The 13522-nt window shown below is 42.4% G+C and overlaps 1 protein-coding gene across 1 annotated transcript in view; it reads right to left on the bottom strand.

Moving 5' to 3' along the window:
- The window catches only part of LOC310867379 (contactin-associated protein-like 5), a gene marked incomplete at its 5' end in the record, with an annotated part of 161094 nt that overhangs the window by 6942 nt on the left and 140630 nt on the right, over positions 1-13522 (bottom strand). The window contains 3 exons of the mRNA XM_083777412.1: positions 1938-2025; positions 3486-3619; positions 11039-11263. Of these exons, the coding sequence (XP_083633538.1) occupies positions 1938-2025; positions 3486-3619; positions 11039-11263 (447 nt within the window). The remainder of the gene's footprint in view (positions 1-1937; positions 2026-3485; positions 3620-11038; positions 11264-13522) is intronic.

The following is a 13522-nucleotide window of genomic DNA, read 5'->3' as shown; positions in this document are numbered from 1 at the left end:
AGCTATTGTGCGTTTGTGTTCAACAGATGAGGCATGATTCACTTAAGAGTTTCATTTAGCTTCCAGATTAATGGGTAAAGTGATCATGCTGCGTCTGAAACACTCCAGTCTAAATTTGCGGTGCATTTACAATATGTTCGACAACAGAATCCGAGTAAGATGACGGCAGAAGCAATTTCCTTGGCAAAAGCATTCAAGCCTAAGTTAAACTTAATTGAGAATGCTTGCTTGTGTCGCGTTTGGGGCTAAAACAAGAGTTTTAGGCCCTCATTTATCAATTGAGTGTAAAATCTGCCCCAAATTCGAGTGTAGGTTTCGTAGTACACCCACGTCGCCACGACATTTATAAAGTGATCGCAAACAGCTGATCCTTCCTTAATTTCGTTCTGACGTTAGTAAATGTGACGGCTGAAATCTATCTGGCACGCCCTATGAAATCAAGCCTCGCCCTCGTTTTTGCGACATGAACAACTGCAATACGACCCTGAAACCATGGTTACAGGAAAAAAAAAGTTTCCCTCGCTTGCCTTGCTGCCCCCTCTCTCATACACAGACGCACGCACGCACGCACACGCAACTTGCAACTTGTTGTATCTTAAATAAATAAACCTGCATGAATTAAATAAAGTCTGTTTCTCCTCTCGCTTCGCTTCCCTTGCTGCCCGCCTCACCCCCCCCCCCCGCACGCACGCATGCACATATCGCAATTTGCAAGCAACTGTCACTGTGTGTTGTTAGTTGTATATTAAATTATTAAAGTATTTTTATTAATTTAATATACAACAAGATATATTAGTGAACGAAAACCTGAACCTGTGAACCATGAATTAAATAACAAATATAGGCACACACACGCTGCTGTTTTGCATAGGTGCTCCTCCTGTCTGTCTGTCTCTCTATATCACTGTGGTCCGTCCGTGACACCGTGACCAACTGACCATGCATGTTCGACAGTCTATTTAGATTGCCTCGCAGTCGCCAGTCGCTGCAGTGGCTGGGCTGTCAACTGTCATTATATGAATATGCAGCCAAAACCGTAGCCTCATGTGGCTGGCACTGGTGGTGGTGGTGGGCTGGCTGGGTAGCCTACCTATCTCCGATGCGGTTCCCACCTGCGCTGGCACGGTACATTTGGCATTCGAGCGACGCGTCGGGTTTATTAAACGAGGAGGAGATTGCACATACCGTAACTCTAGAAAGACATCGGCCTGCTGTAGATTAGGCTACAGTAGGCTACCCACATTGGGACTCTCCACAGCTGCAGCACTGCACTATACTATACAATTTTTGTCTTGGCACAAGTTCAATTTCAAGCTTTGGCGGAAATGGTAAATGCCGAAAATTGCGGTAATTTCGGCGTGCACCCATATTTTGGCGTACACGATAAATGATAAATGAGGGCCTTAGTGAGGTTGAGACGGTTTTCACATGCATGCAGAGGAGCGATGAGGGTAAATAGGGAGAAGGATGCTGAAGGTGGAACTGCGAGGCAAGAGAAGACGACAAAGGCCATTAAAGAACATTTTTGTATTCAATCAATCTATATTCAATTAAGTATTCAATCAATCAATCAATCAAACATGGGAAAATAGTTGATCTTCAAGCTCACAGTCACAGCGTGTCACAGAGAGTGTAAATAAGGCTTTACATGACATGAGACACTGGGCCTAATGTCTACTAGACAAATTCATTACCTTCTAATTTGACATTGCGTTTTATGATATCTAAGGACGTTTATGTGCCTCTTTCCCCCAGCTATATAGCATTCAGCGGTAATGGATTACAAAGGTAGCCTCTTTATCAAAGCCATGGCCCCTGTTTTATTTTCACCATTACAAGCAGGGAGGGGCCTTGAACGCAGCTATACGTCATTTCATCATCTCCAGGCACATCAACCAAAAATGTCCTCCTCCTTCTCATGCCTGTCCGTGGCTCACCTGTGACTTTCCCCAAAGTCAGCGATTTGATTGAGATTAACTCTGCGTCGGATGACAGGCTGTACCGGAGGTCCGTGTCCTTGTCAATCTAGATGGACGACAATGAAAACACTCTGTTGAGACTAGAGGCTGTGAAGAACACTTTGGAAGGCATCCTTCTTCTCGGCCGCCCCAGCCCGGGACACCTGGCTTACAAACATGCAGTGGTGGGAAAAAAGGATTAGTAGAACATCTACTAGCTACTGTACAAGTTCAAAAGTCAAAGATCAATTTGTGCAGATACATTCTTGTATCTTACATTACAGTAGCTATATAAACAGATACATTCTGGTACCTTATATCATTAGCTGAAACAGGTTTGGTACCGACTTGGAACAAATTGAAAATTATTATTATAATTTTTTTAGTAAAATGTCACCTATGCAATGACTTATGTTGTGTCCTATAAGTCCATGTGGGCTGGGCACCTTTGGTGCATGACACAAAAATAAAGCAATCTATCCATCTATATTGTAAATAATTGCTGGATCTATAATTGTGTAATGCGTGTGCGTGTGTGTGTGTGTGTGTGTGTGTGTGTGTGTGTGTGTGTGTGTGTGTGTGTGTGTGTGTGTGTGTGTGTGTGTGCATGCGCGTGTCATGTGTCAACAATGCACTTTGCACTATGTAACTGGCTGTTTTCCAATTGTCTGACTGTACTGGCAGTGTTTATGTCCTTTGTACAAGACATTGTTTATTGTACTTTTGTTTATGTGGACACTGGACATACATAAATATTTGAAGTGTGTGGGTGTGTGTGTGTGTGTGTGTGTGTGTGTGTGTGTGTGTGTGTGTGTGTGTGTGTGTGTGTGTGTGTGTGTGTGTGTGTGTGTGTGTGTGTGTGTGTGTGAGAGAGAGATATGTGGTATGTGCTATATGCATGATAGCACAAAACATGCATGCCTCAATCTCCAGGAATGTCATTACTGTACTGGATCCATCAGCTTCAATTTTATACTGCTCCATTATTGCTGTTAGTGATGGAATAAGTACTCACATGTGTGTGATATGAATTGTGAGCTTTCCATAATCACAGTAATCCTTATCATATTCCATCATAATCAAGGGCTTTTGGATATAAATGAAACAGACTCGTCATGCACGGCCCCTTGGGTTTCTGACAATATATGTGGCCCCCTGAACCATTTAACGGTAGTTGAATAGCCCCGTACTAGTGGTTTCTGTTTATGACTATGAAATGGGATGAATGACTTTGAATGAAACGTTTTTAATACAAATAGTTCCAATGGCATCTAAATGTAAGGTTGTAAGTATGCTTAAGGGTGTTGCAAGGATGACGAAATATAATGCTCCCCTCCAAGTCCGTATCTGGACCAAAAATGTTTGAGAACCCCTGAGCCCCTGACTTACCAAAAGTAGAAAGTAATCTTTATGCAGAATGTCCAATTTTTGAAATAGTATACTGTAAATATTTTGAAAATAGCACATCTACAAGCTCACTTGACATTTATTTTTGATAACATTAAAAATGTCAGTGGTGGCGCTCACCTGAACGTACACGTCTCTTCCCTCTCGGTGGATTCTGACACGGTGGAGCCGTCCGTCTGCCAGGCTGCTGGGGGCGTGGTTGAACACGTCCGGCCTTCTGTCCACGTGGAGCCGATACCAGATCTGTAGACTCCCTGGAAAAGAGAAACACCCACAATGCAACCACACCATGTCAGTTAGATCTGTTTGACCTCATGCGATCATTTTAGTTTTAAATCTCTGAGATAAAATACAAATACCGCTCATCTGCTTGGGTAAGACTTCCTTTTTCATTTAAATCTCTGGGATAAAACATTTTGGAGAAAAACATCTACCCTAAGAAATAATCAGTGTTATTCTAAATGGTAAATGGTGCATTTATATACTGTAGCACGTTTAACCAAGGCGTTTTACAGAAATTAATAAATTATGCATTACATTCACACACCGATGCCGGAGGAAACCATTAAAGGCACCAACCTGCACATTTGGAGCAATTAGGGGTTCATAGTCTTGCTCAAGGATACTTCGACACTAACTCTAGGGGAGCCCTGGTTCGAATTGGGAACTTTGCGGTCCCCATCCAGTCACTCTACCCCTGAGCCACCCCATTCTAACCCATAAGTGGTCCCTTTGGTTCCATTTGTACACTTTCAGAGTTAAGTGGGTTAAAGAGACATCCATTTACAACCATAATCTTCATATAATTGGTCCTCACTAATAGGATGGCATCATTTCCGTGTACTTGCTCTGTGTCTCATTAGTGGGCTGTGGACAGTTCAGAAACCTGACTACCAATGACTGAATGACATCATCTGGGTGGGATTCTATAACTTAATCGAAAATACATCCTTTCTCCTTCTAAAAAGTTAGCACTGTGGAATATAAATTGTTCTTGCATCAATAATCAATTAAACTAGAAAATTACAAAGTGTGGTTGCCTCAATTGCTAATAATAGGCCCCTCCCACTCATTTTGCTAGCCAATGGGCCAAGGGTCACGTCACCCTCATAAAGTGGGCTGTTATAGCGCCACCATAAAGCAGACCGATTTAATGATATGTTAATTAATTTTTGTAATTAGAGAAAAAGACTTGAATGTGAATTTTCGCATTTTCCTATTCAAGTCAATGAGGACATTTTATGCACAAATAAATTTATATCAATCAAACTACAACATTTCTCTTAGCCAAAAGCAAGCATGAAGCCCGATGAAGCCGGTCGATTTGACATATGTAGTGTGCCAAAGTTTGAGGTTACTCTAGAAAGAGGAAAAAAAGAATAAAGCTTGACAATTACTATAGTCTGGTTGCCCTGTTAGGGCAACGACACTAATAATAAAATAAACATTGAAATCTTGTTTGGAATGACCACCAATGACACAGAGTGAGTTCAGAGTAGACTGAAAGTCTCTAGAGAAATAGCACTATAACATTAGTGAGGGCCCATACTGTATATGGAAATTATGATGAAAAAAGGGCAAAAATGCTCCTTTAGGTAAGTAGGTCGGATTGGCTTATTGTGCAGCCGAGCAACAAGGGCGCTGCAATGTGCCAGACCCGTGGGAGACGCTGTAGATTGCTGAGGTGAGGCGCCACACCTACCATACGCTCCCAGTACTTAGCCTATGCCCTACCTTAACTGAGACGTGCATTACTGTAAATAATATTTTTGGTTAAAGCTCTATATTCTCTAGCAGGGAACTGTACCCAGGGGGCAAAGGGGGTTGACCTGCATTTGCCATGACCTCAAAGGTTGTCCACCAGAAATAGTATCTATGACCCTGTAGGATCACAACCTATATGGACAACCCGGTAATTTTTTTGCTGGAAGTCCAATATGGCCGCCGCAATATTGGCCCCTATTAGTTATAATGGGGGGTGAATAGGGCAAAATTTTAAACCAAAACCAAAATCCACGAAACTTCTCAGGTTGATCAATGATATAAATATGAACATTTTTTGTATTGAAAGTTTCCATGAATTTCAATATGGCCGCCACAATATGGCCGCCACAATATTAGCACCCAGAAAATAGGTTTGGCTCTAACTTCTGAACCAGATGAGCTAGAAACGCAAACTCAGTGTCTATTTCATGTTTTCTGACCATGAGAGACTCAATGGAATACCCATTTTCATTATTGGGTGTGTCTGGACCCTTATTGTGCATATTTACAAGATGGTGGCTACCCGAAATAGTGCTTTACCATGATTTCTACCATGATTGTTGACTGTTTTAGCAAACACAAGCTAATCCATTGGCTAAGATTTATGACACAGAAGGGACATATATATTTGACCTTGCATATTGTCATTTCCCCTCAGATCCTATGTAGAGTTGTAGGAATGATTTCAGATAAAATCAGAGACCAAAACAATGTATCTTAGAGATTACTTTACTATGGGACTGATACTATGAGATTGAATGGGACTGAATGGGAGTGACAGTCCCATAGTAACAGTACCTCCCATTCACTCCCTCACTCCCATTCAGTCCCATTCACTCTGAATGGGAGTGAATGGGAGTGACAGTCCCATAGTAACAGTACCTATACCATTCACTCCCTTTCACTCTGAATGGGAGTGAATGGGAGTGACAGTCCCATAGTAACAGTACCTCCCATTCACTCCGATTCAGTCCCATTCACTCCCCCATTCACTCCCATTCACTTTTATTCACTCCCATTCAGTCACATAATAACAGTACACCCCATTCACTCCCATTCAGTCCCATTCACTCCCATCGTGTCAATCCCATAGTAACAGTACCTCCCATTCAGTTACATTCCCTCCCATTCACTCCCATAGTATCAGTCTCATAGTAACAATACCTCCCATTCACTCCCATGCACTCCCATAGTATCAGTCCCATAGTAACAGTACCTCCCTTTCACTCCCATTCAGTCCCATAGTATCAGTAACTCCCATTCACTCCCATAGTATCAGTCATACTGTATATTAACAGTACCTCCCTTTCACTCCCATTCAGTCCCATAGTATCAGTCCCATACAGTACCTCCCATTCACTCCCATTCAGTCCCATGCACTCCCATAGTATCAGTCCCATAACTAAAAAACGTTGCATGGATGCACCTGGGACGTATCCTCAGTGATGTATCCTGAGGTCAACGGGGTTCCGGGTCTCTCAACATCATACCCCTCACTCAGGCGACCCAGCCGGGGTTGATCAAGTCCCGACTTACGTCCCAGTAGCTATACCCTCAATCAGTCCCACTAGGGAAAAACCAGCGGCACACAATCCGTTGGAACTACTCCAGAACTACTCTGCCAGGGCTGGGAGGTACACTTCTGGCACATGGAGGGACTAGGCTCTGTGGGTTGTCTCCTGGTCGGGCCCCTCCTACGTCTCACCAGGTCCACTCCTGCTCTCACCAGGAGTAGAGCGAGGACCTGTGCGTTGCATCAGAGTCCCAGCACCAGACAGTTTATTCAGGAGTGGTGGGCATTGGGCAATGGTTCCGCAGGGTCATGGTGCTGCGGTTCCGCTTGCTGCTTGCATGGCCCTCCCAAAGGCCTCACCGAGGGTTGTTGGACTTCATCCTCACAGAGGACACAGGCTGGGGCACTAACCCATACTGCTCACCCGTGTGCCGTCTTCATTCCGGCTGTCACCCGCCTCTCCGGTGTCACCAGACTATACCTGGTTGTCACATAGTCTATTCCTATGAGTCACTATATAAATAGAAGAACTATAACTAAAAAACATCGCATGGATGCACCTGGGACGTATCCTCAGTGATGTATCCTGAGGTCAATGGTGTTTTGGATCTCTCAACATCATACCCATCACTTAGGCGACCCAGCCGGGAGTGATCAAGTCCCGACTTACGTCCCAGTAGCTACCCTCAATCAGTCCCACTAGGGAAAAACCAGGGGCACACAATCTGTTGGAACTACTCCAGAACTACTCTGCCAAGGCTGGGAGGTACACTTCTGGCACATGGAGGGACTAGGCTCTGTGGGTTGTCTCCTGGCCGGGTACTGTTACCCATAGTAACAGTACCTCCCTTTCACTCCCATTCACTCCCATAGTATCAGTCCCATAGTAACAGTACCTCCCATGCACTCCCATAGTATCAGTCCCATAGTAACAGTACCTCCCTTTCACTCCCATTCAGTCCCATTCACTCCCATTCTATCAGTCCCATAGTAACAGCACCTCCCATTCAGTCCCATTCACTCCCATTTTGAAAGGTGTGTTAAAATGGCCTAAGTCACATTTTATTATGACTTAGGCAAAATAATATGGCCTAAGTCTCCCTCTTGACATAGGCCATTGTTTTAATAGGGTGTAACAGGAAGGCCTTTTACATTAGGGCTCTGGTGATTTTACCAGAGGTGGCCAGCATCACCAGGTGGTGATTTAGGCCAAAAAAGCAATTTGGCAAAAAATGACTTAGGCAATTAGTTTAATAAGGTGACGATATTCAAAACAGTCAACAATCATGGTAGAAATCATGGTAAAGCACTATTTCGGGTAGCCACCATCTTGTAAATATGCACAATAAGGGTCCAGACACACCCAATAATAAAAATAGGTATTCCATTGAGTCTCTCATGGTCAGAAAACATGAAATAGACACTGATTTTGCGTTTCTAGCTCATCTGGTTCAGAAGTTAGAGCCAAACCTATTTTCTGGGTGCTAATATTGTGGCGGCCATATTGTGGCGGCCATATTGAATTTCATGGAAACCTTCAATACAAAATATGTTCATATTTATATCATTGATCAACCTGAGAAGTTTCGTGGATTTTGGTTTTGGTTTAAAATTTTGCCCTATTCACCCCCCATTATAACTACCGGTAATAGGGGCCAATATTGCGGCGGCCATATTGGACTTCCAGCAAAAAATTGACCGGGTTGTCCATATAGGTTGTGATCCTACGGGGTCATAGATACTATTTCTGGTGGACAACCTTTGAGGTCATGGCAAATGCAGGTTTCCTAAAAAAAAAGGGTGGTTTGCCCCCTGGGTACTGTTGGAGGAAATGTAATAATGCAATGGCTGACCACTTCCACGTATTCTGGGACTGCCCAAAAATACAACAATTCTGTCTAGAAATAGTATCAGACATTAACGCAATAATGGGTTTCGAGATTGAATTTGAATTTACAAGTGTCTATCTGTGTAACATACCAGAGGACCTTAATACCCCAGACAAATACCTTCTTAAAATACTGCTAGTGGCAGCAAAAAAAGCAATAATCAAGAAGTGGCTGGATAAAAGCCCACCTAAGAAAGGAGAGTGGACAATTGTACGAAACATATACGAAATGGAGGAACTTACTTTCACCGTTAGGATAAGTACGGAGAAGTTTTACAGATACTGGCTGAAATGGATATTATACATGGGAATAGATATTTCATAAAGGGTTTTTGTATGAATGAATAAGAGGTGAACACTGTCATTTTTCTGTCACTAATGATGTCATAATTGTATATGTTGCGCTCATGTTTTTGCTTTATCCTTTGTTTACCCTACATTTTGTTTCGTATTTTATTTTATTTTTTATGTAATTCTTTATTTTACTTTATTGTTTTATCCTACCGATGTGTGATTATCATGAAACCTATAACTGGAAACGAACAAACTAAGACATTCTGAAACTACTCAAAGAGGGTTCCTTTACTCTCCTGGAACTGTAAGACCCGTTACACGGTTACACTGTGAAAATTAATAATAAGAAATGTAACGAATTACTTGTAACAATTACGATATGTACTGTGGTAAATGGTAAATGGTAAATGGTGCATTTATATAGCACCTTTATCCAAGGCGCTTTACAGAGATTGTGCATTACATTCACCCATTCATACACCGATGGCAGCGGAAACCATGCAAGGCACCAACTAGCACGGGAGCAATTAGGGGTTCAGTGTCTTGCTCAAGGACACTTCGACAGTAACTCTGGGGGAGCCCGGGTTCGAACTGGCAACCTTACGGTTACCATCCAGGCACTCTACCCCTGAGCCACCACCGCCGTGTGATGTCCTACGTGACTAGGGGTGGGTCCCGAAACTCGGGACCAAGTATGTACCGAACCGAACGTGCCTGGGTACCGGGTACCCATTACAATAATTCAATTTCGGTTCTCTCTATCGGTTCTCACAGACACGCGGTCACACGCTATTTATTTATTTTCTACCCTTTTAATAGAAGCGCAGGGAACAGAGCTGATCTACAAGCCTACACCGCGTTGCATCAGCGACGCGTTGTGGGCTTGTGGCTTGCAGAGGCGGGGCTATTTCTCTGCATGGAGTTGTCGAGGAGTGTAGAGACAGAGAGACGTGCGGTGCAGAGAAGCATTGACGCAACATCATTATTAAAGTTTCTTAAACGTAATTTTCAAGTGAAGTTTATGGGAGGAAACTTTTAAGAGAGGGGACAGGAGTCTTGTGCCCTGCTGCCTGAGTTGCCTCACTGCATGATCATGCATGTGCGCTGCACAGCATTGAATCAACATCAACCCACCTCGGATGCGTGTGTGTGTGTGTGTGTGTGTGTGTGTGTGTGTGTGTCTGTGTGTGTGATCACGGCGTAGGGTCCAGACTCCTAGAGGCTCAATTAGTTTAGACTCTAAATTATTTAAATTAAACTCTAATTAACTTTAGAGCTTGCAGTCGAACTGTCGAAGAGAGGTGGCGAAAAAACAAGAAAAACAACAAATGATAGCCTACTCTGGCAGCATGCACATTTCTGCAAGCCGCCTTTGTTTTCAATGATCCCACCATTCGCACGTCGGCAAAGCCGTTCTCACCTATCGGCTGGAGATGCCCCCCTCCATTAGCGATGCTAATTTGTGTGTGTGTGTGTGTGTGTGTGTGTGTGTGTTGCTCTCAGATCTCAGACATGCTTTTATTTGTCATTGTCAGTAGTTAGTAGTAAGAGAAGTAGCCTACAACACTATTGCCCTGGGTAAATACAGAATATATATATTATATTTAAAATAATCACTATATTATCCACAAATGGCTCAATAAAGGAGAGGATGTTACACTATTCATTGTACATTATATATATACTCAAATTGACATTGAGCTTTTTTGTTAAATAAACATTTGACCTCTTATTTAAGTTATTTTATACCATTTTGGAACCGAAATAGGGAACCGTTAAGAACCGGAATCGATAAGCGGAACCGGAATCGGTACCGGTCTCCTAACGATACCCATCCCTATACGTGACCCACCCGTTTATTGGAAAAAAAAAGAAAAAATAAGCTCTATATTCTCATACTGTATAGTCTCCATGTCTCTCCAGCTCTTTGATAAAAAGAAAAATACATTTTCAGGAGAGCGTACGCATTCATCAGCTTCATTTCTAATAGTGTTCCAGTTCCAATTTTTTCTGCTCGTGTCTTTGTTTCAGCACTTCCAATTCCACTTGTTTAATCTGTATCCTGTCTGAGCTCTCTCTCCTGATTGGATAAAATTGGTATACCGACATTAAAATGCATTGTCTGTTACTGAACAAACTCTCTATAGCAACGACTACTATCAGAATATAAAGTAATTTAACACTCATTAAAAAGTATCTACTGTATTAGCATACCGTTCCTGGCCAGGATGACAGCGATGTACTGCTGGCTGAAGGTGCTGACAGTCAGCAGCATGGCAGGACTCTGGGAGGTGAGGAAACTGAAGGCCACGTTCTCTCTGGCTCTGCTGCTCTCTCTGGACACACTGGAGGCCTGAGAGCTTCTGTTCTGCATGACCGAGAAGGGCTCCTGGAAGGTGTAGGTCACCGAGGACTCTCTGTCGAAGGACACAGACACCTCTGCGGCACACAGAGCAGGGAAAAAAGGCAGAAAGAGGAGGGAAAATGGCATTATTATAGCCTTTATTTTTTCTCTTTTTCTTTTCCCTGTGTTGTTGTCAGTTCATACAGTTCGAGGTTAGGAAAAGGAGACGGAAGGAAAGCCTTGAGGGGATATTTCACTTTCAAACATGTTTGGGGTCATTTCAATTTGTACTCTGGCTTGTGTGAGCACCCCAGACAGACATTGGCTTTCTGATACGTGAGATGGCCATGGAGAGAGAGAGAGAGAGAGAGAGAGAGAGCGAGAGAGAGAGAGACCACATACATTAAAAGCATTTATTAATTTATCACAAAATCACATTCATCAATGTGATTTACACCCAAAAATGGGTGTACCGTATGGCAAAATCACCACCATTTTCTTCATTTATCCTTCCAGCATCACTTTGAACTTTGACATACGCCACGCCAAATCTCACATTTGGTCGGCTGTTGTATGCTTTGTCTGTACCCGTTTTTCGGCCATATACAAGCAGAGCAGCATTGTCTGACCAGCTGACAGGCATCTAAACATGTATTCACTCCAAACATGTATAGCTACGTATAAAACTAATAAATAATACATGTGAGAAAATATATTTTGGAAAGGCGTACATCAACGCTGTGTCATATGAAATTGGTAGTATATTAAAATCGCGCAATTAAAAACAATATAACATATTTACAATGTTACAAGTTTAGATGCTTAATGTTTTACTGGCTATGTTAAAACATAATTATGCAAGCACAATTATGTGCGAGATGATTTTGAACACGGGAGCGAAGTGTGACATCAGACACCTATAAATAATCCCTATGATAATATAGCATTTAGATTTTGGTATAAATGGACGTGCATGCCTATTTTATTTCCAAGTGACAATGACAAGCATATAGCTTGTCTATTTGCAATGGGTATAGGCGTTAGGGGCTTAATACTTTCAGCCATTTAAATAAGTGCTTTAACAGTTATCCAGATAAATGAGTCGGGACCTGCGGGCGCCACTGTTTAAATATTTTCATTGACATCCACCCAGCACACACCAGCCTTCATCCATATAACTACTGTATGCATTCATTCATCAATCACTCCATAAACGTTGATTATGACTGCCTTGCCAGGCTATCTCTCATTAACGTGGCATCACTCACAGCAGTCCGGCTCAAGGGGGTTCGCCTACATGACTGCTTTAACGTGCACTGGCACTGCACACTTCCAAACACTGCTGTTTCTTTCCAGTGTGGGGTGCGGTACGCTGTGCGTGCGTGTGTGCACGGACATGATAGGCAGCGAGGGGGAAACTCTTGTCTTATTGGATTTCCACACGTTTGGTCATATTCCAGTTGTTTATGTCGTAAATAATATCGAGAATATTTTAAGGGCGTGTTATTTAAATGACGGGTGGACGCTCCGACCAAAAATACGCTGGGATCAGCTGTATAGGACCACTTGATAAATGCCACGTTGGTGGGCGTACGCCAAAATCCACGCTCGAATTACAATCCATTGATAAATTAGGGCCATAGATTAGTGCTTCTAGGGAAACAAACAACACACTTTTTATAAATAAATTAAACAAATAAGCTATAAAGGTGCAATTCTGGGAAATTGCAAGTGTGGTTGCATTGAAGCGAGCTGCGAGGAATCCGCTGGGAAATCTGTGAGGAATCCGCTGGGAAAATCCTCCTCTTCATGTATTCGTTCTTCTTCAGGTGGGGAGCCATTTGCACCACCCAATGCATGGGTTTATAGTAGAAAGTTGTTCTTGATTAATTCTGTCTTGCCATTTATATTACATATTGCAGACATCAATTTTTGGGACATCAAAAGGGCCAAAACCAAACCAGGTTTACTTTAAGTTCTCTGACCTCGAACGATAGTGTGTTACTACAGCAACCACACTAAAAAATAAATGAAAAGGGTAATTGAAAAAGCATGGCCCACTCACACATTAGGACAATATCAGTCACCACTCACCATAACAAAGGATGGGTGTTTTCAATTAATCTAAACATGGTTAACCCATTTAGGACTGAGGCAAATTCTAAAATTGCCTTCTGATTTTTCATTTAAACTTCTGAAATAATATATTTTATTTTATTATGTAGGAAATGAACGTGGATCCCGACCCACTGTTTTGGAAACACGGCTTTAAAATGTGTCGGCTTCCCGAAATGTAAAATGTCTTTATCATACATGGCTCAAATAAATGTATGATTCGAATTTAAAAAAAAAAT

Source organism: Protomyctophum parallelum (genome assembly GCF_964188405.1).
Source record: "Protomyctophum parallelum genome assembly, chromosome: 11".
In the NCBI taxonomy this organism is placed as follows: domain Eukaryota; kingdom Metazoa; phylum Chordata; class Actinopteri; order Myctophiformes; family Myctophidae; genus Protomyctophum; species Protomyctophum parallelum.
Note: the sequence above shows the minus strand (reverse complement) of the source record. Positions and strands in the feature narration are given on the sequence as shown.